Here is a 27,446-nt window from a genome sequence, read left to right as displayed (position 1 = left end):
TGTTGGCCCATTGAGCTTGCATTTTTTAAGAGTCTGCTCAAATCCAGTCTAGATCTTAAATTTTAGATTGTATGAAGGGAAAAAGATTTATAAATTTCTCTTATTCTTCTAACGGAATTTGAACTAGGTCGAATATGGTTGATACATGATCATTCTTAATTCAACGGCTCAATCTATGAATCTTACAGAATTTTCAGCTTAATTCTATAGGTATAGCCATTTAAGTTGAGGGGTATATGGTTGATAAAGTCATGCTTAAATAGATGGCTCTATTTACAAATTCTACATGATTTTCAATTCAATCATTTAGAAATACCTAAGCAAATCCTAAATAAGCTAGATATCCTGAATTTTAATCTAGAATGGTGCATTAGCCTGAGTAATTATTACAAACAATTCAGTCAATCATCTAGATTATAAGCAATTCATAATTTGGATCTCACAACTCTTGTAATCACATAGATACCTTGAGATTTATGTTAACATGTGGATTGAAGAGAGCACAACTCTCTTGAATAAGGTTTGCAGCATCATTCCTCCTTGAATTCTAATTTCCATTCAAAACATGTCAAGAACCAAATAGAACCGGAAAAACGAAATCACCAATAGAGAGACCTATCTAATTTGAACTGTGAGTATTTTAATTTAACACAACTAGCTTGATTCATAGAATAAAGAGGATGGGTTCATCACTGGTATGATTAGCAGGACTCCCTTGAAATGTTAATGTTAATTTTACGAAATAATGCTGGATGAAAGTACAAATTCCAATATATTTGAAGGAAACTTGCAACTTATTTCTGCGATGAATCAAATGAGCTAGATAAGTGAACTAAATACTGTCTCACTAGCTACAAGCACATCATTCCTTTTCTTGTAGAGGTTTTATATTTAAGTCTTTCAACATGTAAGCACTTAACACCTAGCAATGGTGGTAGTGGATTGGATTCTCAGCAATGTTTTTAGATGGTTGTAGTTCATGTCATGGACAAGTCTATTTTTGTTTCATGTCTATGCTTAAGTAGGTCCATGAAGATGACCATTTTGTTGTTTACTACAAAGTTATAAACACGTATCTTTTAGCTTTATCACCGAAGAAGAAAAGGTTAGTTTACCTTGGTTGGGCAATTCTTCCCTTTCTCTCTCACTAAAAGAAAATGAAACAATAGATAAAAATACTTGTTATTTTATGATTTGAACTTCTTGATATTCAACACCTTCTGTATGTTGAGAAAGGACATGGACCTCTACCCTATTACATTCATGAGCTTTGGACATAGTAAAGGATGCAAATCAATACATAGCTAACAAATGCTTATATAGGTAAAGATGGATTTCCATTTATAAAAATTGACGGAGGACCATCCGATGAGCGATCTAAGCATACTTCCCATTAAGCGCAAATATAGAAATTAAAGAATTATATTCTTATTATGTTTATTAGGACTAAAATTTTGTAAGAACTTCAGTGTTTTATTTCTAATAGATTTTTATTAGAATTTTAGAATATTGAGTTGCTTTCTTTCTCCAATTCTTCTCCTTTCTTTTTTTCTTCTCTCTTTTTCTTTTTTCCTTTTATTCTCTTTCCTTCTTTTCCTTCTTCTTCCCTCTTCTTACTTCGTCCTCCATCGAAAATTTATTACTAATCATTCAATTATTAGTTATAACAAAAATTCTCTATATATTAGTTTCAATAAAACTCGACATAAATATATATACACACACTCTCTTTTCTCTCCTTCTTCTTCCCTTTTTCTCCCACTCTCCTCCATCAAAAATTTATTATTAAACATTCAATTATTAGAAATTTATTATTAATCATTCAATTATTAGTCATTACAAAAATTCTCTATATATTAGTTCCAATAAAACTAGATCAAGATATATATATATATATAGAAATATCCTTTTGCTTCCCCAGCAAGTTGGATAGGCCTAGAGCTAGAGTAGGTGTAGCCCGGGGGATAGGGGTCTTTTGCACAAAACGAGGATTTATCTTTTCTTGCAACAATCCATCATTAGATCGCACAGCAGCCACTTTCAGATCTGTGCACGTAGCGAAAAAGTTTATAGTATTTTGAGATCTGTGCGGAGCATGATCGAACGGTATCTGTAGCGAAAGAAGACCAATCATCCTCTCGCGCGAAAGATACAACCCGAACCCACTGCCATGTCTACAACCGATAGGCGACGACCCTGCAAACCTCGAGCGTCAAGGTAGTGTTCGTCCGTCGGTCCTCTTCGTCGGAGGCGGCAGCCGAGCAGCCGGCGGCCACAAAAAAAGGAAAAAAGAAAACAAAATGAAGCGGAAGAAGTGGAAGGAGGAGGAGGAGGCGACGCTGATCCGGGAGTACTCGGGGCTTCTGTCGGTGGGTGTCCTGGCGAAGCTACGCACCCGGGAGAAGAAGTTCCAGCCCATCGCGGACCGCGTGAACACCCTCCACCACCACCGCGACCCCGTCGCCTTCCCCTTCCGCTGGTCCTGGCGCGACGTCTCCATCAAGATCCAGAACATGCGCCACCAGTACCTCAACGTCAAGCACAAGCTCCTCCACCTACCTCCCCCCTCCTCTTCCTCCTCCGCCTCCGCCTCCGCTGCTGGCTTCGATTGGGACCAGGGTGTCCACCTCTGGCCCAACTTCCTCCTCTACAAGAAAGTCTTCGGCGACCTCGACCTCGAGCCCCCCAAGAACTCCTCCGCCGTCTCCTCCGACGACGACGAAGAGGAGGATTTGGAGGAGCCCGAATTGGGCGCCGAGGACGAGGAAAAAGAGGACGGAGAACAGATTCATAACGCCGGCGGGCAAGAGGATTTCAAGGGTTTCGAGGACGCCGGGGAGAACCCGGAGCAGGAGGACGAGGAGGTAGGGGTAGGGTTAGGGTTGGGGCAGGAGCGGTGTCGCGGCGGCGGCGGTAGGTTGGGAGTTATCGGGTCGAGAGTGGCGGGCCTGGGGGAGATTGCGATGAGGAGGGAGGAGCGGAGGAGGGAGCGGGAGGCGGCGAGGGAGGCGGAGGACTTGGAGAGAAGGCGGCGGCGGCGGCGGGCGAGGGAGCAACGGAGGGAGGCGGACGCGGCGGAGGAGGAGGAGGAGGAGAGGAGGAGAGAGCGGCGGTGGAGGAGGAGGATGGAGGAGAGGAGGGACGAGGAGGAGATGGAGTGGAGGGAGAGGCTGCTGGGGATGCAGATGGAGCACGAGAAGCAGGTGATGCAGATGCATGCTGATGCCTGCCAGTCCCAGATGCAGATGATTGGCATATTGATCCGGCTAGTATGCCAATTCCTTGGTGCCGGAGCCGGTGGGAGTGACGGCGGGCTTGGGGGGATGCCGCCCCCAGTGATGCAGCAGCAGCAGCAGCAACAGCAGCAGCAGTCACCGGAGAGCCTAGTGGGGAATAATGGGAAGAACGGCGATCATTCCGGCGGGCATTATCTCTAGATGATTCTGTATGTAAGTTTGGGCGTTCTACTTTGACTTCATTTTGGTTGATAAAGATTTGTTGCAAATGTATATGCAACTTAGTTTCAATTTCTAGTATTTTTATCACCTCTTCTTGTTCATTGATCTGTTGTTGTTGTTGTTGTTTCTCCTACCTTTCTCTGAGGTCGAACATCTGATTGCCCTGTAAGAACCATGAACCATCAAAATAAGCAAAAGGCACACATAAAAACTTGAATTTTTATGCACCAGATTGATTTGAGTGTGGATAAGCACCATGGACATGTTCCTGGTTTTGAGGTTTCTTTACTTTCCCTCTACCCAGTCCACAATGAAGAAGGGTAGAGCTATGAGGGGTGATTGTCGAACCCTGTGTGAATTATTTTGAGTGCAGTAAGAAAAAATCAAACTTCTGTTCTTTCTCCCCTTCTATTATTCTGAAACTTCTTCTATTTTCTTCTAATATTTCCTCCTCTTTTCTATTTTGTAGCAGTCTCTCTCCTGCTGGATCTCTGTTACTAGGAAGAACAAACTTTAAGATCTAAATTTATCTGAAGAAGAAGATTTCACAATAAGTTTGAAGGCCAAACTTCTCACTAAGTCATGTTGAACTACAAATTCATTTAGCATTTATTTCATCTCAAGTACTCTTCTTCCAGGAATCTTAAAGCTGGTTAATAAGGAGCTAGTTTCAGGCACATCAAAGTGGATCTCAATGGCTGGAATATTTATATATCACCTCAACACTATTAGGTTATCCCTGTTCTCACACAAAGTACTATGTAATTTGCTGTTTCATTTGCACAGGCCCTAGAAAAACTTATGAACCATTTTGGATGTGATACTACTAGTGGTTGGAGAGTTGATACTTGGGAACACGATTGGCTCCAAATTTTTCCTCCCAATCGTTAGGCTTTCTGGATGCGTGGATCTACCATTGCCTTTTATATGGTATTACCTTCTTTGTGACCCAATGGAGTTTGGAAATATGCTCTCAAAGATATTATTTCCTTGCTAATCTTGCTAATATCACTATTAAAGCACCTAAGATTACCCTAGCCTTCTACAAATGTTACTAAGCTAACTTTATCTTCCAGCCTATTGTACTCATTAATTTCTAGAGCGAGCAGTATTTCAAATCCTCACATTGCACAGGGCATATAATTAGTTTTAGGATATTTGGCATGGGTGATTATATCTTGAAGTTGCATTGAACCCATGAAGGGAAAGCATATGGCAGAATAGGTCAATTTGGGTCGGTTGCGTTCGCGCCAAGTCAGTCTCTACTAGTAAGATCAATTCCAACCTGACCCGATTCAACTAGAGGTCCCACTCGGCTTACCTGAATGCACTGGTGGCTTAGGGGGCTATCGAGACCCAACCTAGGGAACAGGGGAAGATGAGGAAAGAAAGGAAGAGGAAAGGGATGATGGTGTTGCCAGCATGAAGTTGGGTGCTGGTGGCAGGACAGCCATTGGGGGTGAAGAATGTTTCTACCAGCAAGACTTTACCGTCGGTAAATTTCGGCCATTCTAATATTGTGATCCTAAAACATGAGTGGTGTCACACTATTTGGGATGAATCTCTTTGCATCTACACTTAGTGTATATTTTAATCTTTATAACCTGATACCAGCTGCTTCATCTCTTATGCAATGCTGTGCGCTCCTAGTCTTTATGTGGATTGTGATCATTGGAGTTGATCACTTCTCCCAAGCTAGGCTCTGAATTCTAATCCAATATGCAGCACACATAAACCATACTTTCTCAAGTTCAACTGGTTCCCTTGTTCATCTTACAATTCTTCTCACTTTTCATGACATTAAGAGTCTCCTACTGTTGTGAATGATATTTTTGAAGTGCCCTCAGGAGGCCATAAGCTTAAGAATGAATTATATTGAGAATACTAGAATTGCAACCATTATCGAATACAATGAACTACTTGTGGACGTCGTTGTTCAAATGCTAACAAATTATTTTGATGCTTTTCATTCATAAGTTTTTGAATGGTTTTATGCATTTAAACAGACTACTAAACACTTAAGGTGGTAAGAAAGATTTATATATAATTGTAAAACTAAGCTATTTTGTGTAAGATAATAATAGATATTTTAAACTAAACAACACCATTACTTGATTATCTAATCTTTATCGGCTCTAACATTCTTACCTACTTTACTATAAGGATATAATAGCCACAAATACCCCCTGTGATATATCTACTGATAATTGTGGTTTGATTCGTCCTGACTTCCTCAATCTCCTTGCCAATTTAGTCCATATTTTAAAAGAATTTGCAACAGAGCTCAAATGTTGTATTCTTATTGACTATTAATGAAAACTTCATCTTTACTGTTAAACAGAAAATATTATTCAAATTGGGAGCAAGCAGAGAGATGACAAATATGACTGGGGAAGGGAAAAAAGAAGAAACTGAATTTTGGTTGGATTGTTGGTAATATATATGCAGTCGCACGCACGCACGCACGCACGCACGAAACCTTCAAGATTGCAAAAAAGGTAAAGAAACATTTGTCAAGAGCAAAGGAGGAAAGAAGCCACACAATTTAGTTGAGCAATCGAAAGGGGACGGGCAGAATTTTGGTCAATGCTCCTGATAATATGGAATGAGCTTGTAATGTATGAACGCAAATATGGTATATGGATATGATAGAACATGTAACTATAGGTAAGACAAACCTTGGAAAAATAGGATACAGTAAGGCTGGGATACAAATAAAAAATATAATCTATGCATATATGCAAAAAAAGAGGAGCATTGATAAAGCATACTGGGTTGTCATGATAACAGTCTGTACTTCATACAGTAATATGAATAGCCACACAAATTCGTTTTTTGGTCATCATCACATCTATAGGCCATAATTTATGCTCCAAACATTAATATTGACATCATACACTAAAATTAACCTTCCTTCATTTAGAGGTAAGCCAGTATCAAAAGAAAAAAGAAAGCCCTATTCGTCATCTCCAGAGACATCTGGAAGTATTCTAGGGCATATGAGAAGTATCCATAGTCCTTTTTCTAATTTCGAGAGCTAGAATCCTCAAGTAACTGTCATGTATGCTAGCAATATCCAACAATTATTGGATATGGAAACGACATGCAATTTGAAGTTGTGCTTCCTAGGGCTGAGGAGGTCAGGTGATTGCATGCATCACAAACAATATGAATTTTTCTTTTTTTTTTTTTGTTTTGAAATGTGAATTTGCACTATTTCATCGGCGTCATCTTAAGGCTTTCATTCATGCACTTATTTGCTGTTGTCATGAAAGAAGTTCTAACATTTGGATGACATAATGTCTGACAGTGGGGCTACCAGTCTTACAGATGTAAGCAAGTTGTGATAAAAGGAGATGTAATGTTGACAGCCAGGTATCTGAATTTTTGGTTGCATGGGACATGGCAGGGATTTCAAAGTCTCTTTCTTCTTTTTCATAGACCATGAATCTTTAAATTTTTCTTCAATTATCTAGATTATCCTTTAGATTTTTCAAATTTTGAATGATCGGTTTTTGGTTTTTGCTACTCCACTAAACAACCTGATCTTTTAGATTCCTTGAACACTTAAAAACTTTTCACTATGTTGCTCAGTTTCTGTCACTGAACATGAATACAAAGAACACGGTATAAATAAATAATACAAAAAGTAACAAATCTTTCACTTGTTGTGCCTCTAGGGGCTGTTTCTTCTATGTCCACTTCCTCCCGTATCCTGTTAGCCTCTTCCTTTTATTATAATCCACTTGTGTTTTAGCTGATTTGCCTGTAGCATGAACTGGTGAAAAACCTCCTCCATTGCCAGGAATTGGCGGTCACTAGATCGAGTCAAGTTGGCAATGTCAAGCCTGGACATGCATCCTAATGATGAGATCTTTAGATATGGGTGGTATTGGGACAGGACGAGGACCATGGCATCGAAGACCTCAATCAGACCCTCTCCGGCAAGTTCTGGACATGCTGGTGCCAAGATATAAACGGCACTGGGGTATGAGTTGAGCTATTGCCTAAGTCGAGGTTCCTTGTTCCAGGGACATGCTTCCAAACCCTTGGCTGCTTCTGTAAGTGATTTCTTGATGATGTGTTAATGGAAAGGGTCGAGATAGTCATTATGTATGTGTGCATTTGGTAGAAATGTTCAAGATGGGTCCTCCACTCCTCCTTCATGCATCTCCACAGATTCACCTTGCTGTAGCTGCTGTAATGTGAGTCATTCTTGGACATTCAGTTTCTGGTAATAGTTATGTGCATTCAAATCGAACAAGTATAAAGTTAATGTGATGAAATCTCTTGAACTCCGTTTCTGAAAATAGTGTCTACATGTGAAGAAGAGGCGGTTGATTATTTAGCTCATCTTTTAAATTTGTTAATAGGATATATGTGGGTGACAGTTAATTAAACTGTCTCCGATTCATGGAGTATATTGTAATTAACTTCACAGAATTTTTATTAAAAAAATACAATAAATATCAATTGGTGGATCTTGCTCCAGTAAAAGGATTTGAGCCCTTGAAGAAAAAATTATTAAAGCAAGATTTTTAATCTTGAATTTCATAGTCATCTCAGGGGATTGAAGCAATCTAAAATACCAATAGAGGTGCAAATGGGTCGGGTCGGGTCATGAATGATCCCGACCCAATCCGAATTCTTGTTCGGATTCTAATTTTGGATTCATATCCAATTCGATAGAAGATCAGAATGGGTTGGATCGGGTCTATCGCTATAATTTTTGACCCAATGAGTTATTCAAATCGGGTCCATATATAACTCGAACCCAATCCAAAAAATTCGGATCCGATTTGGGTCTAGGTCAGGCGTGGTTCGGGTCAACTCATCTATAGCTTTAGAACTTATATTTGCACCTCCGCTGTAGCCCGCAGGCCCAAATAATTTTACAGATCCGGATCGGGTCTAAATTCAGTGAACTCAGATCCGATCCGGAAAATGGAACGGGTTCAATTTTAAGATCTGGCTCGATCCCACAGGTCCTTCAAACTGGGTCAATTTAGATTTAAGCGGGTCGGGTCGGGTCACAGATCAACCCCGACCCATTTGTAGCCTTAGATACCAGTTTATTGTGATTGAGATTAAAATCAATGTATTTTATATTGAGATACTCTAATGTCTCAGCTGATATAGACCAAAAGAGAACTTAAAAATATCGGCCAGTATAGCAAAAAGCAATATTGCTTGATGTTTACTTAGTGATCTCATTTGTCCTATTGTAAACTAGATAAGTTTTTTTTTTTTTAATGACCCTGGGTCACACTTTCTGCTCTATTTTTTTTAAAAAAAAATTAATCGGGTCCTTCAAGTTACTTGAATGACTCTCGGCAATCTTGCTGTTTATCTTTGTTAACTGCATTATTTGACATAACACCATATGACTATCACCTGACAAATTAAAAATATTTCAGGCTGCTTTAGGATGTGCGTTGATCCAAACGGCCAGAGAAGCCACTGGATCCGAGCTTGGCTACTTGAGTGTGGCTAAAGCTAGTTCTCTCTCTCTCTACTCACTGCACATACACACATACAACATTCACAGCATTCGCTTGTGCATGCCCTTTAAGACATGTATTCTAAATTGCACCAGAATACATTAAATGGGTGCCTGAGTTCGCATTCAGTAGCGAATTTATTAATAATTCTCTATGTCATGTTACAGAAAGCAAGCATATAGATTAAAACGAACACTGCCTTCCCATTGGAAACAACTTGCGAGAGATGAAGGAAAAATTTAACGAAGGAGATAGAATAAGTGAAATAAATAGATCATGAGCAAAATAGGCTCTCTAGGCAAATTTATAGTCTTACGGGACAACGAGATGAGGGAGGCTCGTAGGAGAGATCTACTGAGATGAACGTTGGGAGGGCTTCAATGAGAACGCCAAATAAAAAAAGACTGGAAAAGGCCAAATGCGGGAGCCATCCTGATTACCTGCTTTTTTCTGAAACAATGGCCACAGCCTGCCTAAAGGATTTCATTAATAAAAGATTGTTTAATTACGTTCCAAATTTTCTTAAGTACCTCTCCACGCACGTTGTTATTTGATGGCGAGGATTGGTTGAAAAAATATACCCCGATGACAATGACAACAACAACTAGCAGGTGTAATCAAGCAGAGCCTTATCAGACTTTTGATCAAGTTTGGCATGAAATCAATTTCAAATTTTAAAATTAAGTTGAATCTTGGATTGTTTATTATTCAATCAGATCTAATTTCAATTTAATTTTTAACAAAACTCGAGCTTATTTCAAGTGGTTTGGTACTCTTTATCAAGTTGGAATCAATTCAAGCTTCAGCTGAGCTTAGTTCAAACTTGATTCAAGCTTAGGTTTTGTTCAAGCAATCACTGAATAATTTTTGATGATGATTATTTTCGGTTTGAAGAACACTCAACAACTGTTACAAGGACCCACAGAAATTATAGAAACGCATTTAGCAACATTATACATATTATGAGTTTGGTTCGCAATTGCTGGGTATAAATATTCTAGAGATGTGAATGATATTGATTAATTTTGAACTTTGTGAACATTTAACTCTACCATATGGTCATGTCATGAATTAAGATCTAGCTACCAACACAAATAAGGAGGTTTTAACTCCAGATTTATTACGCGCAGCACAATGGCCTTTATTAGGATGTTGTACTGCCCAACAAGAATGAAATGTTGATAGGTATTGTATAACGAACATTTCAGCACAGCAAATGTAAGCAATGACCACAATCAATATGTGGAAAATCAAAGCTTCATAGTGAGAACTACTGTAAAACTTGCGTTTTCACCAACCAGTACTCTGTAAGCTGACACTGCCCTTCATAAGAATAGTGAGAGACATTCGTGCAGGCACCACTCACGCACCAAAAGATATCCTGAAGAAAGCACGTCTCAGCTTCTTGACTTCTTTCGTGCAAGATTTCTGTGTTACATCATCACTTGACTCAAAAGGAGCATTCACGACTACTATAAGAGATGCCTCGTAGACAACTGAGTTGGAATTGGCTCTATAGAAACATCCATCACTTTGGAACTTGACATGGAATGCTGCGAGTTCTCGTTCACACCCAACCATTGCTTCAAAAGTTGAAACACTCTCTTGTCTTTCAACAACTCTCTATGGGCACTTTTAACTGCAACTCTTGCTACTGCTGCAAATCCATCAGCCTAATCAAAAAGAAAAATGAAAAGAAATTAAATATCAAAAAACCAGTATAAGGGAAAAGTACAGCAAAGAGATCAAGTGTCCAACAATAAGGATCAAGAATGATTTACAAGAAGGATTTTAAATACTAGTATTGAATCTTGAACCAATTTTTCATTAGAACAATATTGTATCCGGTATAGTACCAATACCGACGATATGTACCAATACTGATGGATTTTAAAAAAAAAATAAAGAGCTACAGGATTGCACCAGTATGGACTAGTATGGCTGGATTGTATCAATCCACAGGGTTTCAGCTTCTACAAGTGCCAGTTTCAAGCCGGAACGGTATGGCATCGGTCGTACCATCCAATTCTGGCAGTTTCTGAAACCATGTTTACAACCCTCTTAAAAGCCAATTTTCACACCATCAAGATTCAAAAATACTGATGCATGATGCTGCAGAATATGAAGAAACTAAAAAAAAGAAAATAACAGCTTTTGCAATGTTTCTAAAGTTTCTCCATTTTGGACCAAGAATGAGATGCCTTCCTAGGATGGATTACTGTTATATATGATTTTTAACCATCCAATATGCGGTATCTCATAGAATATCCTTGAGTTTGGCCAATTTTCTGCAAACCTGAAGTGAATCCTTTCAAGAGACAAGAAAGCTTTGAAACCACTATTGTTGGATCATATGATTTCATATGCATGAATTCCTTGAGGAATCAATTAGAGTTGAAAAGCTAATCAAAACTTTGCTTGGCCAATGAAGGACCAAGGTGACCAAGATAGTTTTTAGCTGGGACAGATTCAGTGAGGAGAAGGGCTTGTTTATGTCAAATTAAACCTAACTTGTCACTCCATCATGCAATGCCCATGTTTGCACTTTTCACAAGTAACAAGACATTATTGACTATGCTCCAGAATTTAGAAGCCAGTCGGTGATGATTGAAACTTTCAGACAATGACTTAATGCAAGCAAGCACAAAAAGTATGGTTTTTTTAAGAATTCAGGTTTGGCTTGAGTCTTGCAGTGGTTTAAGAAAGAAAAACAACATGCTGAACATTTCAATAACTCATCTAATTTGGAGTGAAGCTACTTGCTATCCAAGAGCAAGAAGAATGAAATTGCAGGAATCACACCTTAGGAAGACTAAAAATGTATGAGCAGGAGTGGAGAACTAGATATTACAAGTATCTCAATACTGGTCGAAAAACAGGAGCTGGTTACAGGTGTGGCTAACTACAGGTGATGGCCTTTAGTCGGATCAGAAATGGCTTTTGGTATCAGTCTGACCCAAAATGCACCACTCAATATTTAATGTACTGCTACAGTCACCAGTACTGGAACCTTACTGGTACAATATGGTACTGTACCAAACATGGTATGCCTGTTGGTGCTGGTACAGAATAACTGAGATGTCATACCACGTTTAGTTATGGCACACTACCAAGTTGCATATGGAACCATGTGGCTGGTTCGATCTGGCATGCAATGTTACTTCAATTTATGGTTATAGTTTAAATATGACTAAGCCCAAATTTCTTTCATCAATGAGAACAACTATTTTCTCATACTTTGAAAAGTTTCCATCTTCTTTTGATGCATTACCCAATTTTCCTATTTAAAATTTACCTTAGCTGATTCAGCAGGAACAGTCCCATCTCCATCCACATAAGTATATTGAGGCTGAGAACCAACCATCAAGAATTCAGATATCTCTACAATCAATGATTGGAACAACATTAATATGCACAAATTATAAAGAGATGATGTATCAGATACCATGGTGTGGCATATTTCTGACAAGTCAGTAATAGGTGATGTTTCAGATCCATAGCTGCAACAAACAAGTAGAAGCATGTTAAGATTCTTACTTTAGCTAATTCCTATAAAATATTATCTGAAAATGCAATTTCACATAGTCTGCACAAGGCTTACGACTAATGATTATTATAATGAAAAATAAGCATCACTTCTATAAAAGCAAGCATGACAGACTGGCAACCTATAAGAACAGACAGATCACTTCTGAACATGCAAGAACATACAAAAAAAAGTCTGCCAGAAAGAGTTTATGGAGTTTGGTTTGTAAGTTAATAGGATATTATTCCCTATAAGGAAATGCACTGTTCAAAAAAAGGAGTGCAATAATAGTCTTTTAATTCCCTAAACTGTCATGGTGGGCATTAGGCTCAACATTTTGCATTTTTATGCAATAGGTGAAGAAGAGGAAATAAATTTTTGAAGGATAGTTGAGAGATTTAGTATCAATTTTTTATGTTGCATAATATTAATAGTTGATAGGAGTTGAAAGGGGGAAAGGTTGGAACTGTGAAGATATAATTACGTGTCAGTCATCTCAAGTCAATTATATATGGGTTACTGGAAACAACAGACCAAGTAATTATTTAAAGAGAAATATGTAGGTGATTATCATTGTAGGAACTGGAGGGAACATTATTGTGAACATAGATCACATAGCGGAGAATAATCTCCTTAGTAGAATTGGAAAAAGAATGGAATGAAACCCACAAAAGCTGTTTACTCAAATTCTCAGCAATCAATATTTTGAACATGACCATTTCAGATGGCTGTTTACCTCCTCCCATACACGAGGAACACATCAATATAAATACTGGCTGTTCTAGCATTAGCAACCATTTTCTGAAATCAGTATATTTTCACAGTAATGTTATAGACTTTTGTATTTATACATCAACAACAGAATAAGAGAAATATAAGATATCCATTATACGCTTATACTGCAGTATACACAAAGTAACCGTGTTCTTACATTCACCAATCATAAAGTCTCACACTAATTCCCTTTGAAGAGTTTCATAGATACATAAGGTTGTGTTAGTGTTCCAATCCCAGAGGACTGGACTTTGATAAGCTGTGTTAAATATAGCCAAGATGGTATACAATGTATGTTGGCTGGGGGAGAGATGCAAAAAAAGTTCCACCAGAGGGTTGGGAACTACTTGCACTAGTAGAGTTACAAGTTGCAGCTACCAAAATTATACTAGGGATTGTGGTGACTAAAGTGATGCATAAGCAACCTCACCTACATTCATGAAATTGGAAATATAAATATGCATTTTGCAAACTATTTCTTTACATAATAATAAATAAGACAATTGATTGTTTTGGATCAAATCTTTGGACTTACCTTCCACTCCAATCAACCAATACTTTATAAATGCAAAGAATAGCCTTGAAGTATTTAAAGAGATGAAGACTGTCCCAATAAAATTTAGTGCATTCTATCAGAAGATCATAAGCTTGTATTATTGTTACATTTTATGCTTTCCTGGCAATGTGCATATTTATTTTGTCATCAAAGATAATCATTTCTCTCCCGTAATCAAGTCTTGTATTTGTTTTTTTGTTATATCATCAGCTGCAGTCAACTGCTGTTGGTATGATTCATGAATATAATTATGCAGTCACAGGTTTAGTAGATTTGTTAGATACAAACTAAGAATAAGGGCATCATGTGATAGTGCCTTGACGACCTGGCATGACCTTTGCTTAGTACGTACTGTACCACGTTGTGCAAATGCTTGGCTTGCAAAAGTATGGCTGCATACTAAGCACTGACATGCAGCCAATACTGTGGCAATGCCACATGCTGTAAGGGACTGGTACTCCTACCATGTCATATTTATCATGCCAACTGACAGTCCGTTTACAGATAGTCTTTATTTCTTTCATTTATAGTATATAAGTTGACAAACTATTACAGCACAAGATGTTTGAAGAGAGCATTATTGGAGCAGCTTTACACTCAGCCGCACCAAAACCTGAAAACAGACCTCACTCTGAAAAAAAAAGTTCAGAAATAAGGAACACTAATGACAAAAATGAAGAAAAAGATGGTCTCCCTTCTGAGGATAAGTTCATAGACTTAGTTTGTAATTTCATTTGTTTCACACATGGTCTGAAGAAGAGAAGCACTAACCTTAAAGTTTAGCCAGCTTTGACTTCTAAAAATTTACAGAAACTGAATAGACATTTTCTTCTGCAATCATAACCTATAAGGGAATTACATCAACCATGAAAAAAAACAGAAAAAGAAAAAAAAAAACTAAAGTACAGATACCTGTTTCCATTAAGTACCAAAGGTAGTAACATATTCTGAAATTCCTGTTTACAGAAAGTAGGGATTTGTTGACTTTTGATAGGCATGAGTGGTAGGAGAGTTGACGCATAAAGCTTCCAATGTTTACCACATGTAAGAATTTTCTAATGGGTTTGCTGCCTGCTTGAAGAAAGGCAGTTCACATGGTTCAAAACGGTATTAATATAATAAATTTTCATTATTCATATTACTCCTACTATATTACAATGCTACTATTGGTCCTTATAAACAAAACTAAACATGACAAATATGGCAGTCAACAAGCCTAGCTGAGTGTTATGCACAGGTGTCCATACGCTAACCCTGGATTTTTTTACAAGCCAAGGCCTCAGTCAGCTCAATATGCATTGTCAATTCTAGCCTTTGCAAACCGGCAATATTTTGATAGCCCAAAGAAATCGAGTTAAAAGAAACATACTAAAGGCCCATGCTAAGCAACAGAATAGCAAAGGTAGAAACAATTATCATGCTTAGTTGGGTTGTTATGGGATTAATACAGGCTTATATAGTTCCAGGAGAGGTCACTCAGCAATCAAACCACGAGACAGGCCTAAATTATGAAACTAAAAGGTAAGCCCAACCTGTTAGATGCCAAGTTGAGAGCCACAATAGAATAGACCTGAGGATACAAACTAAGCGATATGCTGATATACTTTCTTTTTTTTTTGAGGAAAGATAAATTGCAATTAGATAAGGTCATGAAATGGCTGCAAAAATTAAAGAATCTCAAGAAATCCAAACATGATCCTTTAATTAATAAAATGAAATAGGGAATGGCCTTCAGAAACTTGGAAGAAAAATTAGAGTCATATGAGCATTTCCTTAAGGCTAGAGTACAAAAAATTAGTTAAAATTACATACCAGACATCATACGGAGTGTCAAATGATGTCCCATATATGTTATAGAAGCCAACGCTGCTTGGTAATTGAGCATTGTCAAGAATTTGGCGAGTATCGGCAGCCCACTTGAAGATTGAAAAATTGAATGGTAGAGCAATAGACTTCCCATTATACGTCAGCTACAATGAGAAGTCAAAGAATGAAATAGATAAGCATGGGTAAACTAAGGATTTAATTTTATGCAATTTATATATATCACACATATATATGTCACTATCCAATTCTAAAAAGCTCAACTCCAAATGAATCAGTTACAACTTTGACATCCTCCATGATTGGTACCCAAGTAACATCCAAATTTCGAAAAAATGTATCAAATTCAGATGAGTTTTGTAAGAAGACATTTACTCGAGGTTATTCCAAAGTTTTATACACCTTTTAAGCAAATCAAACACAATTTTCCTTACTTACCAATGCACCGGTAAAGTCGTGAGAAGTTTAATGATTCATTATAATAGAAATGTAAGAAAAAGAGAGTTTTTAAGATTGCATTCACATAAACATGGAAAGCTAGTATGAACTGAGAAAGAAAAAAATATTCAGGTACAAAGTGATTGTTCGTCTATTTGGAAGGATCAGTTTACACTTGGGGTTATGTTAAGATGGAGGTTTTTTCTGCATGGAGCTTGCTAATATAATTTGAAGTATTTTAATATCTGTATAAACAATGGTGTAGTGTGCACCATGGTGCTCTGGTACGTGTCCATTATAGTCATTCTTACATTGAGTCAGTTATAATAATAGTGGGATGCCGGAGCAATGATACAATCCTTTTAAAGCATAAAGAGAGCGTAAGTAGTGTGGTGGCTCGGTCCACTGGACCAGCCCCATCATTGAGTCAACCCAAGTCTCCACCCAAACAATAAAAAAAGGAAAATAAAAGCCGGACACGTGCCGCCGGACTCGCACGGCACCCTAGGAAGTCCTCTATAGGAACATCTTCCCAGCCCTCCATGACCCTCTACCACTGAGAGTTCTCCTCCTTTCTCCCTCTTTCTTCCTCTTTCTTGCTCCGAGCTCGTCGTTCCCTAGCACCGCACCCGTAAGAAATTCAAGATGCAAACGCTGCTGGAGGCGAGGTAAAGCCTCGGTCTTCCATCCCTTTGCTTCATCTCCTTTCCACAGTCCTAAAACACCACCGCTGGCTAAGAGATTCACTAAAAATTGACCATGAAAGGATTCGATGTTCATATCCCCAGTTTTTGTTGAGTTTTTTCTTTTTTCACCACCGACGCCGCCGCTTCTTGATGCTGGACCCCTGGATGGACTCCTCGGCCTCCCTATGAGCCTCCATAACAAAGAAAATCTCCATATCCCCTATTTTATCCAGCTTTTTTCGTTGATTTCCCGCCATCCAGTTACCACTGCTGACTGTCCACCGCCTCCAGCAGCCGACCATGCCCCCTGGCACAGTCCCCAGCGATCCCAGCTTCTCTTCCTCTTTTAGAAGAGGAGAAGACTCTCTCTCTCTTCTTCTCTCTTCTTTCTTTCTCTCTATAAGAAGACCCATGGATCAAAGAAGACCCATGGATCCCAATACAGAGTCCTACCTCCTTATCCTATGGACCCAAGTTGACCCTACAAAAGGCTTTGAACTACCTTGGTGCCCGGGCAACTTGTCGAACCGATCATCCCGACCGTTGTTGAGTCTGTAAAACCCACTATTGATGATCCTTGTCGAATAAACTTGGCCTTGATCGAGTCACTGCTTCATGATTCACTGATCGAATTATTTAAGATCTAACTCACCCAGAGTTGTCACACGCCTGGCCAACCATCCACTTTTCTGGTTATTTTTATCCTATTAAAGTCATCGATTAGAAATTAATTTTGCTGTTAATGCTTTAAATAGCTTTAGCCGATTTGCCTAGTGAGTTTTGAAGACTCAAAGCGAAAGAGATAAGTAGATCTTTGCTCCTTAATAATTTTGAAACTATTATGTTTTTCATACATGTGGTTTGCCAATGATAATATCATGTTTTTTTGAAATAAAAGATCAACATAAGTATTATGAAAATTATGCTTTGTTATGAAAAGTGATTCCATAAATATTTTTAATGAAAACAACATGCTTATGAAGCACAAATCTTACCATGCCATTTAGTATTCTTTCATCTATTTATGTGTACATTTTAAGAAAAAGTATAAATATTTTTAAAGCTCCAACGCTTTAAACTATGATATGGCTATATAGCAAAAAGAATAATTTAAGAATTGATTTGCAATACAAACTTGGAACCACATTTGTGAAATATTGATGATTTAAGCATGCATGATATGCTTTAAACTTGCTTTATCATATTGTACTATGAATGCCACATTTGGAAATAATTGTTATTTTCTTTAATGATGAATTGTTCATATAAAAACTTATGCTTGATCCAATAAGGAGGTATAAGTTTTACTTACTGAGCTGTGTAGCCCACATCTCTCTTTATTATTTTTTTCTCTTTCTAGATAAATAGGGTTACTAGAAATGAAGAATGGTCTACGCTTGGAGTTCGTGCTAGCAAGCTTGGCAATTTTGTAACAAAATTTTAGTTCTTTAATAGACTATGAATTTATAATTGATGAATTTTTAAATTTTGAGATTATAGATTTTGATATTTAAATTTAGATTTAGCCACTCTGAACTAACATTTATTCAATTATTTAATGGATGATGGATTTGGACTTTTTATTTTATTTGAGATTATAATTGTTGGCTTCGTGTTATCATGGGATGTACCCCTTAGTAGCATGGTCATATTATGTCCCCATTTTGAGGCATGACAAGCATATCTTGTCAAGAAGCAATTCCATGGAGGAAACTACTAAATGAGCAAACTTCTGACTAAATTGGTTTGCCAACTCTATTAGACTGCACGAGTATTTAAGAGTTGGACCATATTTTGAATCATGGATCAGAATAAAGTGTGCCACAATATTCCAACAAGCGACTACCATTGTACATCATAATATGCACAATACAATTTAGCATGATATGGTTTCATATTATCCCGTGTCATATTAGTCATGTAGTCAGTCATGTGCTAGAGCTCAACTCCAAGAAAAAGATATGTATTGGTTTGGGCACGATCTATTGTGCCGGTACCGAACACCATGTCGATTGTCCAGCGGTACGAGTCAGTACAGACTCGCGCCATGCCGGGCCGGGCCGAACCTGTACTGACGCAGCAGAGGAGGTAGGGAAGAGAGTGAATGGGAGAGAGTGAATGGAAGAGAGAGAAGGAGAAGAGAGGGAGAGAGACCGGTGGAGGGTGGCAGAGGGTCAACGAAGGCTGGCGTCGGCCAAGAGGAGGCTGCCGCCGGTCCCTATTTCGTTCGAACAGAGGTCTGGCCGCTAAAAAATTTTACAATTTTTAAGTGAAGTCCATAAATCGTTTGCCAACTTTACTTAAATATCGCAAAATTTTAAAAAATATATTAAAAAAAATTAAGTGAAATTGGCAATGAGTTTGCCGACTTCAACTTAAAATCTGCAAAAATAAAACAGGCTCCCTCCGGGTTTCTATTTCGAACGAAACAAGAGACTAGAGGTGGAACTCCACCTCCGCGTCTCCCTGGCCTCCGCCTGCCGGCCCCTGGCCAGTCTCTCTTTCTTCCTCTCTCTCTCACTCCCTCCCTCCCCTACTCTCTCTCTCTCTTTCTCTTTGTCCTTCTCCTTCAATCCTCCGGCGACAGCATCTCGGTTTGATTGCTGGAACCGTCCCAGTCCGTCGCCGATATAGCTCGGGATGCCCCGAACCGGGAGGTTCGGGATGGTTCCGCCGACCATGGGTTTGGGTCAGTGCATGGCAAACAGAATGGGTCAAAACCAAGGTCTGCTGAACCGACCAGTTCAGCTTGTACCGTACCAACACCGGCCTCCACCGGTACGGTATAACCATGAAATTCAGTTCAAACCTTAAAGGGGTCGAAACCGAATGGTTCTTTGCCTTGTACCGGTGGGAACCGCACCGGTTCGCACCGATACTCGTGGGAAAGAAGAAGAGGAAGAGGAAGAAAGAAGAGCAAGGAAGAGGAAGAAGAAGCCTACTTGTCGCATCGGGCCTCGGGCCGACCTCCTCCCTCAGGCCGACGAGGATCACCTATCTTGCTCGCGGTTCCGACCCCTTCTTTGCTCGTGGGAGAAGGAGAAAAGAGAGGAGAAGAAAGGAGGAGAGAAGGGAAAAAAGGAGAGGAAGAGAGTTCAAAAAGAAGGAAGAAGGGAGGGGGGGAAAAAAGCCGTCCTCGCGCCCGCGCGCGATTCCACATGCAGGGAACAGCGCCCGCATGCGGTTCCCCATGCGGGGCAGCAATCCCACATGGCACCGCGCACGAGCACGAGCCCATGTGGCCCCGCGTGGGCATTTAATGCCACTCGGGTTTTTTTTTTCGGTTGGCCGGTTCGGTACCGGTTCCGAACCGGTACCGGCCCCCACCAATACATCAGTTTGATCGGTTCCACGGACCTTGGTCAAAACATAATATAGATTGGCATATGCAATACATAACTCCTATAGCATGTTTATATATAGCCAACATGATATTGATTGTACATGCCACCTCTTAAATCATCATTATTTTGATGTAATAGCCCGACTAAACTAGACTAGAGGCATATCAAATTGCAATGTAAGAATAATGCATGAATACGTAACTTTAGTTGTAAGTCATGTTTTAACTTGAATATGAAATATCATCGAGCAAAAAACCACTGTTTCGGTTAAAGATAAAGGAGGACTAAAGATCATCCAACTAGCAAACACTCCATATAATCTGATGCACTATAATGTATATGGCCATGTATCATCTCAAGTATCTTCGTCCTTGCAATATTCACCAACAATACTCAACATGATCAAATATATGTAAATTGATTTTTTCCAATTGATAAAACGTTACATGTATTTTGCTTGCTTATTCTTTCTCTCAGTTTTCAACAGCACTCCCTCCATAGTTAGTTACATTAACAAAGAAATTCAATTAAGTTGGACCTCATTAATAGAAGTGGATAGGAATAGCTAGCTGTATGCTAATGATAATGTAGCAGAGTCACATTCCATTGGTTAAATATCTAGGAATAGCTCAAAGGATGCTCGAAATTGATGATCACATGAACTAGTCCAATGCAGGTCCTACTAAACACTATCCCTTTCGGTAACAAAATGATAGCTTATATAATTAACTTAGTTGCTAATCAATTACACATAATATAGCTTATTTAAGTTCTGTCTCTTGTTAAGTTCTTGGAGTTTTAACTTGTTCTGCAGAAGACATTGTTCAACATTTAATCTTTGTTTTAGACTTATGAGACGGCAAACAACTGACTAGAAACAATAAGCAAACTGAAACTAGTCATATATATCTGCATCAAATGGTCTAGAAAGGCTTTTTTATATAAGCCAGACAATGCATACCTCATTATCCCTTAGAGCTTCTTCAAACAAAGAGATGCACTGTGTTGAATCATAGACATCCAACTCGACTGCTTCATTGTCTTCAGATGGTTTTCTCCAGACTTGAATCACAGGCTGCTGCTTCCAGTTGAAGTCTGGGTTTGGCAGCATTTCGTAGATAGATGGGCATTCAATCAACTGCAAAGTTCATCAAATGGTTTCATTTGACATTGTCTTACTTCACAGAAGTGATACATATCTTCAACAAATTAGTTTTGGCATTGTGCATGGTATATTTCTCTGCACAATTTGTTTAAGTTAGCTCTCTCTGTCAGATGTCATGATTTAAACATGAAAAGTTATTCCTCCAACAAATTTGTTTAAGCATTATTTTCCTCATGTATGTTTCTAGTGGAAAACATGAAAGCTCTTTCTTTTAGTTATGATCATGTTAGGTTTCTCTCCAACTTAATGATATACAATGGGCCAAAGAAGATGTTTTTACGCTTTTAGGACAGATATGCAGCTGGCATCTTTGAAAAACGTAGCAAAACTCTTGAGAAGATATCCAGTAACTGTATCAGAACTTAAGCAAGCAGATTTAAATAGAAATAAACACTATTTGTGTGCATGCACATGCCGACATGCATGCAAATAGACATGAATATATTATGTATATAAATTGGGTGATGGAGTGGAAACTCATCATGATCTTAAAACAAAAACAAAAACTAAAGGAAAGATCAGCATTATGCAGCTGCAGCTTGATTTTCCTTCAAAATTGATGCATTATCATGTTTTTTCTTTTTTTGCACGTATAGTTCTATACTACCTTAGGTTCACAATGAAATAAACTTACAAGTTAGGGAATTGCCAGCAATGTTGCATGGACACCAACACACGAATCGGATTTGGACACATGTCCAAGTGTCTGGCTCAGCAACACGAGAAATAAAAGAGATATGGAGACACATAGAAAATTTTTTTTAACTAAAATATATAATTGAAGTATTTTATAAAAGGAAATATTAAGATATTATTTGTTAAGATCTTCCAAAATGCATGTTCCTCATCCAAACTTCCTAGTTAACTTAAAAATTTTAGGAAAATGACAATTTGTAAAATTATTTTACTATGTATATTCTTAACCAACTCTAAAAAGAGCAAAATAGTATAGCAGGTCAAACTAATTGTTGGGAGGGATCAGCTCTCCACCGATTCTAAAAACTAAAATTAATAAATTTTTATAAGTATCCAAGCATCTGATGTATATCAGACGAGGTTATGCATCCAACATGGATTTTAGGAAGTGGGCACGAGAGTCCAGGTAACGCAGATTACCAGTTGATGCATCGTCCATCTAGAAACAAAGAAGAAGCTTTCAAAACCATAAACAAATTGCAGACCAGTTAAAAGGGAGTCATTGATGCATCCAGGAGCACCTGTTAAAAAGCAGCCCCAAATTAAGAATCAATTACAAATTTATCTAGGTAAATTCAACTTTGGAATAAAATTTACATAATCCACAAGACATTAAGAACCCTAATTAAATGTATAAAATGAAATAGAGGAGAGAAAGTTTTCGATCTAAATAGGTACCTTGAAAGGGGCATGCTATACAAATCCACTTGTTTACATACTTTGCGAACACCTGACAAATTATAAAACAGTTCATACCTTCATTCCACTTGTATAAGTATTGCATAGTCCTTATTGTATACAACCATAACCATGACCAACTAAATGACGGTGATTTTTATACGACAAAGGTAAAAATGGAAAAATACGCACATCATTGTATAATGATATGAAGCACCGAAGAAGCAATCCACCCATAGAATGTGATATTATATTCACTTTTTTCCCTCCAGAAGCCTTATAAGCACTTTCCAATTTTACTCTCAGGTCATCCAATGCTTTATCAATTCTGTCGACAACACATACCATTTGATTATAAAAACATTCCACACTTTTCACTCATTAGCTTGGGGAATCAACAAACATATAGAATTATAGATTGTCTCGCATATTGTTGAAAATAATTTACTAGCTTCAACAAGCACAGATTGAACAATAACCAATATCCTACCTATTGCTTTGGCGAAAGTCATAACCATAGCCAAACAGGGTGGTTCCTTTCTCATATCCACATTCAACAAGCATATCGATCATATCATGGAAATGATACACTTCAGTCAGATGCAAGCATTTAGCCCACTGCAATATCACAATAGAAAAAAGAATAGTTTCAAGCATCTAGTAACATAAGGATGATATATATGATATATCAATCAAGTTGGATGAAGATAGGAACAGCAGGCAATACAAATTAGACAAATGAGGTAATCGCTCACAATAACCTCCAATTTCCAAATTTCCTAGGCTTGTGATGTGCAGTCTTGCAACAATCAAACTTGATTGTCTTTTTTTATTTTTGGTTAAAACAATCAATTTTGATTGTCAAATCCAACTTACCCATGATGGATCTAAAATGTCGATTGCATGTAGGCCGTAGTCATCTTCAGGAACTACAAGTTCATAATCCGGGTCGAGCGACTCTACATATCCTGCCAAACCAAACCACCTACTAATTTGATCACAAAAATACTTCAGTTCAACTCCAAAAAGGATTTTTTTTTTTTTTACATACTTCTTTTTCAGGGAAGTAGAAAAGCAGAAAAATAAATATAACGATCATGCCTGTCCCCACCCCTTTTTGGGGTCTACTTTTAATTCTCATTAGCCAATAGAAGAATCCTAGAAGATTCTTCTTTTTCAGCACAAAAAAAAAAAACTCTATTTTTTTTTTAATCGTCAAACTTGAGCTACAGTGGCTACTTTTCCTCTTCAATCAATCCATTCACAGAACCAAAACAGGTCCTAAAATTCCAACCCTATCAGCGAGTTTGAGAGAGAGATAGAGAGAGAGAGAGAGAGAAGGGGGAGGGAGGGAAAGAGGGGGTGGACTCGCTGATACCAGTCTCCGGATTATATATGGACCAGGCATACTTCTTGAACTCGAGATTGGCCAGAAGAATCCGGACCCAGACACAGATCTTCCGACCGGTCTTCTTGTTCCTCGCATTCAGGACCGATCCCCCGATGCCGGACACCAGCAGCACCGGCTCCAGCTCCTTCCCTGCCGCCGCCGCCCGCCGCCTCCCGCGCCCGAGGCACGGCAGCCGGAGCCCGCACTCTCCGAACATCGGTGGGAGAAATCTCCGAGAAGATAGCGTCCGAGAGAAAATTCTCTCGCGAGGGAGGAGAGCGAGAAGGACGAGAAGGGCATCCGTCCCGAGGGTTTAAAAAAGGCCGCCTCAGCTGTCGGTCCTTTCGCACTGTCCACCTCGCAGTCAAGGAGAGCGCTCTCTAGAGCGGGAGGGTAGGCGCGGAAGCGCAGTAAGATACCGCGGCCGCGGTAAGCGATATCAACCGTCGGATGGGTATAAGAGTTGGAGGATATCGGAGACGGCTGTCCGGGATATGATATCCTGATGGGGACGAGTTACGAGCGCCTAATTAATTAGAGCCGGGCCCTACGGGATAGCGTGGGCCGACTTCTCCCGAGCCGCGGGACACGTGGGGAGATCCGTTGCCGTCAGCCGAAAAGGCATGTGCGAGGGATATGCCGCTCGTTGGAAGCGTGTGAACGAGTCCAGAATCCGGACAGAGACGCGACTGTGATATTGTTTGGATAATTTGGCTTTTGCTTGTTGGCTTTTATTTTTGTTTGGTTATTTTAATCATGGGTCTCCTTTCATTTGATTAGATGGATGATATTGTTTGTGTTGATATGTTTCTAGAGGGGAGTGTAGATGGTTCCAATAATTTGGCTTTTAGGCATTGGTTTTTATTTAATTTGATCTTTATTTGGTTAGGTGGTTGTCCTTGTTCATATTGATACCTTTAGAAGGGAAATACAGATGATACATATAATTTGGCTTTTGCTTGTTTGTTTTTATATAGTATGGTGACACGTCGCCAGAAAAAGTAGAACATGATGCACTAATATGGTAAGTTAATATTTCCACCTAATGGAAGTGTCATATTGTGGTATTAACTCCAATATAAAATCTAATGATTTTAAACACCTAAGCCAGTATAGTATCCATATATAATAAATTTCAATACGATATGTGAATATCAAGAATTATGTTGCATATGCTACAATCTTAATAAGCACATATGTATATTAATCTTGAATTATTTTTCAGAGTTCTATATGTTCTTTTGGCCTCTTCTATTATTTGTTATATGTATCTAAAATAGAGGTTCGGTTTATTTGCATGAATATCTGTATTAGTGATACGGATATCAATGTGGTCAGCTTTCATTAAAGTTTATTATTTGAATGCGATAAAAATTTAGCTATTGAGACCTTCTATTTATTATAATTTGTTATATTATCATACTATATTTCAAAAATAGTTGAAATAAAAAGAAAAAAAATTCATATCCTGCATATTGCATAAGATCAATTTTAATGGCACCGATATTAATTACAAGAGTTGCAGAGTTCTTCGTTTGTCATATGAATGCCGGTAATGATAGGGCAAATTTGACTATTGAAGTCTTCTAATTATTATATTATAATGTGCTATATTATTACTATATTATATTTGAAGAAGGTTTGAGAAAAAAAAAAGAAATAATTCATATTTTGCATGTCACATGGGTTATATGCTAGTTTAGCTTATAGTGAAATTTCGGCACCATTATGGAGAAAAAAAAAATCATCAGGTCATAATATATGTCATGGCTACTTCTAGGGGCATTCTTTATTGCTACCCTATCCTCCAGGAAGGGGTTAAAGTCTAATAGTTGATGGCTCTTTTTCTAGTAGCAAGTTATTTGGGACCCAAAAATTGTTGGGTACCTTAATCTCTTGTTTTGGTATCAGCAATCTCATGTCATCTAAAATTTCACTTGGTATATCCATCAAAAGGGGACAACTGATCAGTTACCCTGCGGTGTAAAATGAAAAGCCGCATGGGAAAGTTGATATCATAGGTCAGAAGCATGTAGGTTGTCATTGAAGCTATCTCATCCCTGATGAAATGCTTCCTTGGCATGCTACAGTATCTATATAATCTAGTAAATGGGTAGCCACTAATTGGACCGATCCCATGTAGTAATTAGACTAGTCGCTGTAATTTGGCTGCAAGGTATTGTCCTTGACCAAATCCAGTTCTAACCCAGGCTTTATGAATGAAGCTGGTGCAGTTTTTAGTCCTCCATTTTCTCTGTTAAAAGAAAAATGAGGCTACTTGTGCTGATGCATAATGACCCAAAAAGGATATATTGTATGTTTGCTATGGCTATAGCTAGAAATAACCAGAACTGCTCAAACTATAATTTAGGTAATCCAAAATCAGGATCACTCTTTTTTCCTCTTAAGGGTCTATTTGGAAAATCCAATAGAATTGAGCTGGATTTTATATAAGAATTAAGCCAAACAAATTTTTGATGCAAGCTTCTTATAAAAGCCAAGCTTCGTTCAGGAAGTGCACTCAACAAATATGATCTTTCCTTTGTACGTTAACAAGAACACACACACACACACATATTGAAAGAGAACACTTCTTCTTTCTTGAAGTGAACACAAAACACATGGTATCTTTGGAGAAGGCAATTTTTCATGTATCAAAGTAGTAAAGATTGCTAGTGGAGCAGCTCAACTACCTACTATGGGATCAAAAAAATAACCTCATGGACTGAAATTTGAAGTCTCAATCAATATATAGAGTAACTAGCATGGACCAGAATTGGGGCCTAACCCTGCCTAAAATAGCATGTGGGTCTCATGGTACCTTATTTTTTAGAATAGGGTTCCATAATACCATAAAATGGAGTTTGGAACATTAGGAAGAAGAGAATGTATTGGAAAAAAAAAAAATCTTAGCCCCCTCCCCACCCCACTTGAGTTGCTTGTAAGTCCCTCGATCACAAGCTTGACACCATTCCACCGTTATGGAGAGCCATTTTAAATTCCTTGATTAGATGGTTTATTATTCTTTTGGTACAAAAAGAGAGACCTAGCTCCAGAAGAAAAAGAAGAAAGAAAACGGAAACTATAATTTTGGAAATGAACAACCATAACTCCCGCAAGATAGGAAGTGTTAGAGTAGGGATAATGCACGAATTTTTTCTCACGGTCTTAAAACCAGAAAAGAATCCATAACTACTCCAGGAGAATTATCGGTGGTCGAAATATTTATCGCAGGAGGATTCAGATATTCCTAAGTGTTTGAAATGTTCATGGCTATGGTAAGGTTGGGAATCGCACCTGTGAGACTGCTGAGGTATATAGTAACTATATGGAGATTCTCTTTTATTGAGGTGGTAACCCTGCATTGAGACCTCATGTGCGATCACATTAAACTATCAACATTGGCAATT

The 27,446-nt window shown here is 38.4% G+C and overlaps 2 protein-coding genes across 10 annotated transcripts; one reads left to right on the top strand and one right to left on the bottom strand.

The window, feature by feature from the left end:
* Positions 1-2,120: 2,120 nt before the first annotated feature.
* LOC103716241 (conglutin alpha 2-like) lies at positions 2,121-7,734 on the top strand. 6 transcript variants are annotated; one of them, XR_003387393.2, is made up of 3 exons: positions 2,121-3,449; positions 6,769-6,833; positions 7,264-7,734. XR_003387393.2 is itself a non-coding variant. In XM_008804164.4 (2 exons), exon 1 carries the CDS (start codon positions 2,301-2,303, stop codon positions 3,435-3,437), a length of 1,137 nt encoding a protein of 378 aa, XP_008802386.2. In that variant the 5' UTR covers positions 2,121-2,300; the 3' UTR covers positions 3,438-3,449; positions 7,264-7,734. The 6 variants fall into 6 exon arrangements, 5 of the variants coding, with proteins under 5 accessions (XP_008802386.2, XP_038975235.1, XP_038975236.1 ...); XM_008804164.4 differs by lacking the exon at positions 6,769-6,833; XM_039119307.1 differs by lacking the exon at positions 7,264-7,734 and having other exon boundaries at positions 6,769-7,257.
* A 2,308-nt stretch (positions 7,735-10,042) lies between these two features.
* Positions 10,043-27,416, bottom strand: LOC103716227 (phospholipase A(1) LCAT3). 4 transcript variants are annotated; one of them, XM_008804139.4, is made up of 11 exons: positions 24,025-24,451; positions 23,523-23,614; positions 23,137-23,264; positions 22,839-22,974; positions 22,647-22,698; positions 22,389-22,489; positions 21,069-21,245; positions 15,628-15,785; positions 12,405-12,459; positions 12,255-12,308; positions 10,043-10,632 (listed from the first exon to the last, which is right to left on the bottom strand). In XM_008804139.4, the coding sequence occupies exons 1-11, from the start codon at positions 24,251-24,253 to the stop codon at positions 10,432-10,434; spliced, it is 1,383 nt and encodes a 460-aa protein (XP_008802361.1). In that variant the 5' UTR covers positions 24,254-24,451; the 3' UTR covers positions 10,043-10,431. The 4 variants fall into 4 exon arrangements, with proteins under 4 accessions (XP_008802361.1, XP_038975234.1, XP_008802360.1 ...); XM_039119306.1 differs by lacking the exon at positions 24,025-24,451 and adding an exon at positions 27,334-27,416 and having other exon boundaries at positions 12,255-12,459; positions 23,523-23,631; XM_008804138.4 differs by having other exon boundaries at positions 12,255-12,459; positions 24,025-24,457.
* Between the last annotated feature and the right edge of the window lie 30 nt (positions 27,417-27,446).

The sequence above is a fragment of the Phoenix dactylifera genome, unplaced genomic scaffold, assembly GCF_009389715.1.
Source record: "Phoenix dactylifera cultivar Barhee BC4 unplaced genomic scaffold, palm_55x_up_171113_PBpolish2nd_filt_p 000526F, whole genome shotgun sequence".
In the NCBI taxonomy this organism is placed as follows: Eukaryota; Viridiplantae; Streptophyta; class Magnoliopsida; order Arecales; family Arecaceae; genus Phoenix; species Phoenix dactylifera.
This window is presented reverse-complemented; position numbering and strand designations above follow the sequence as displayed.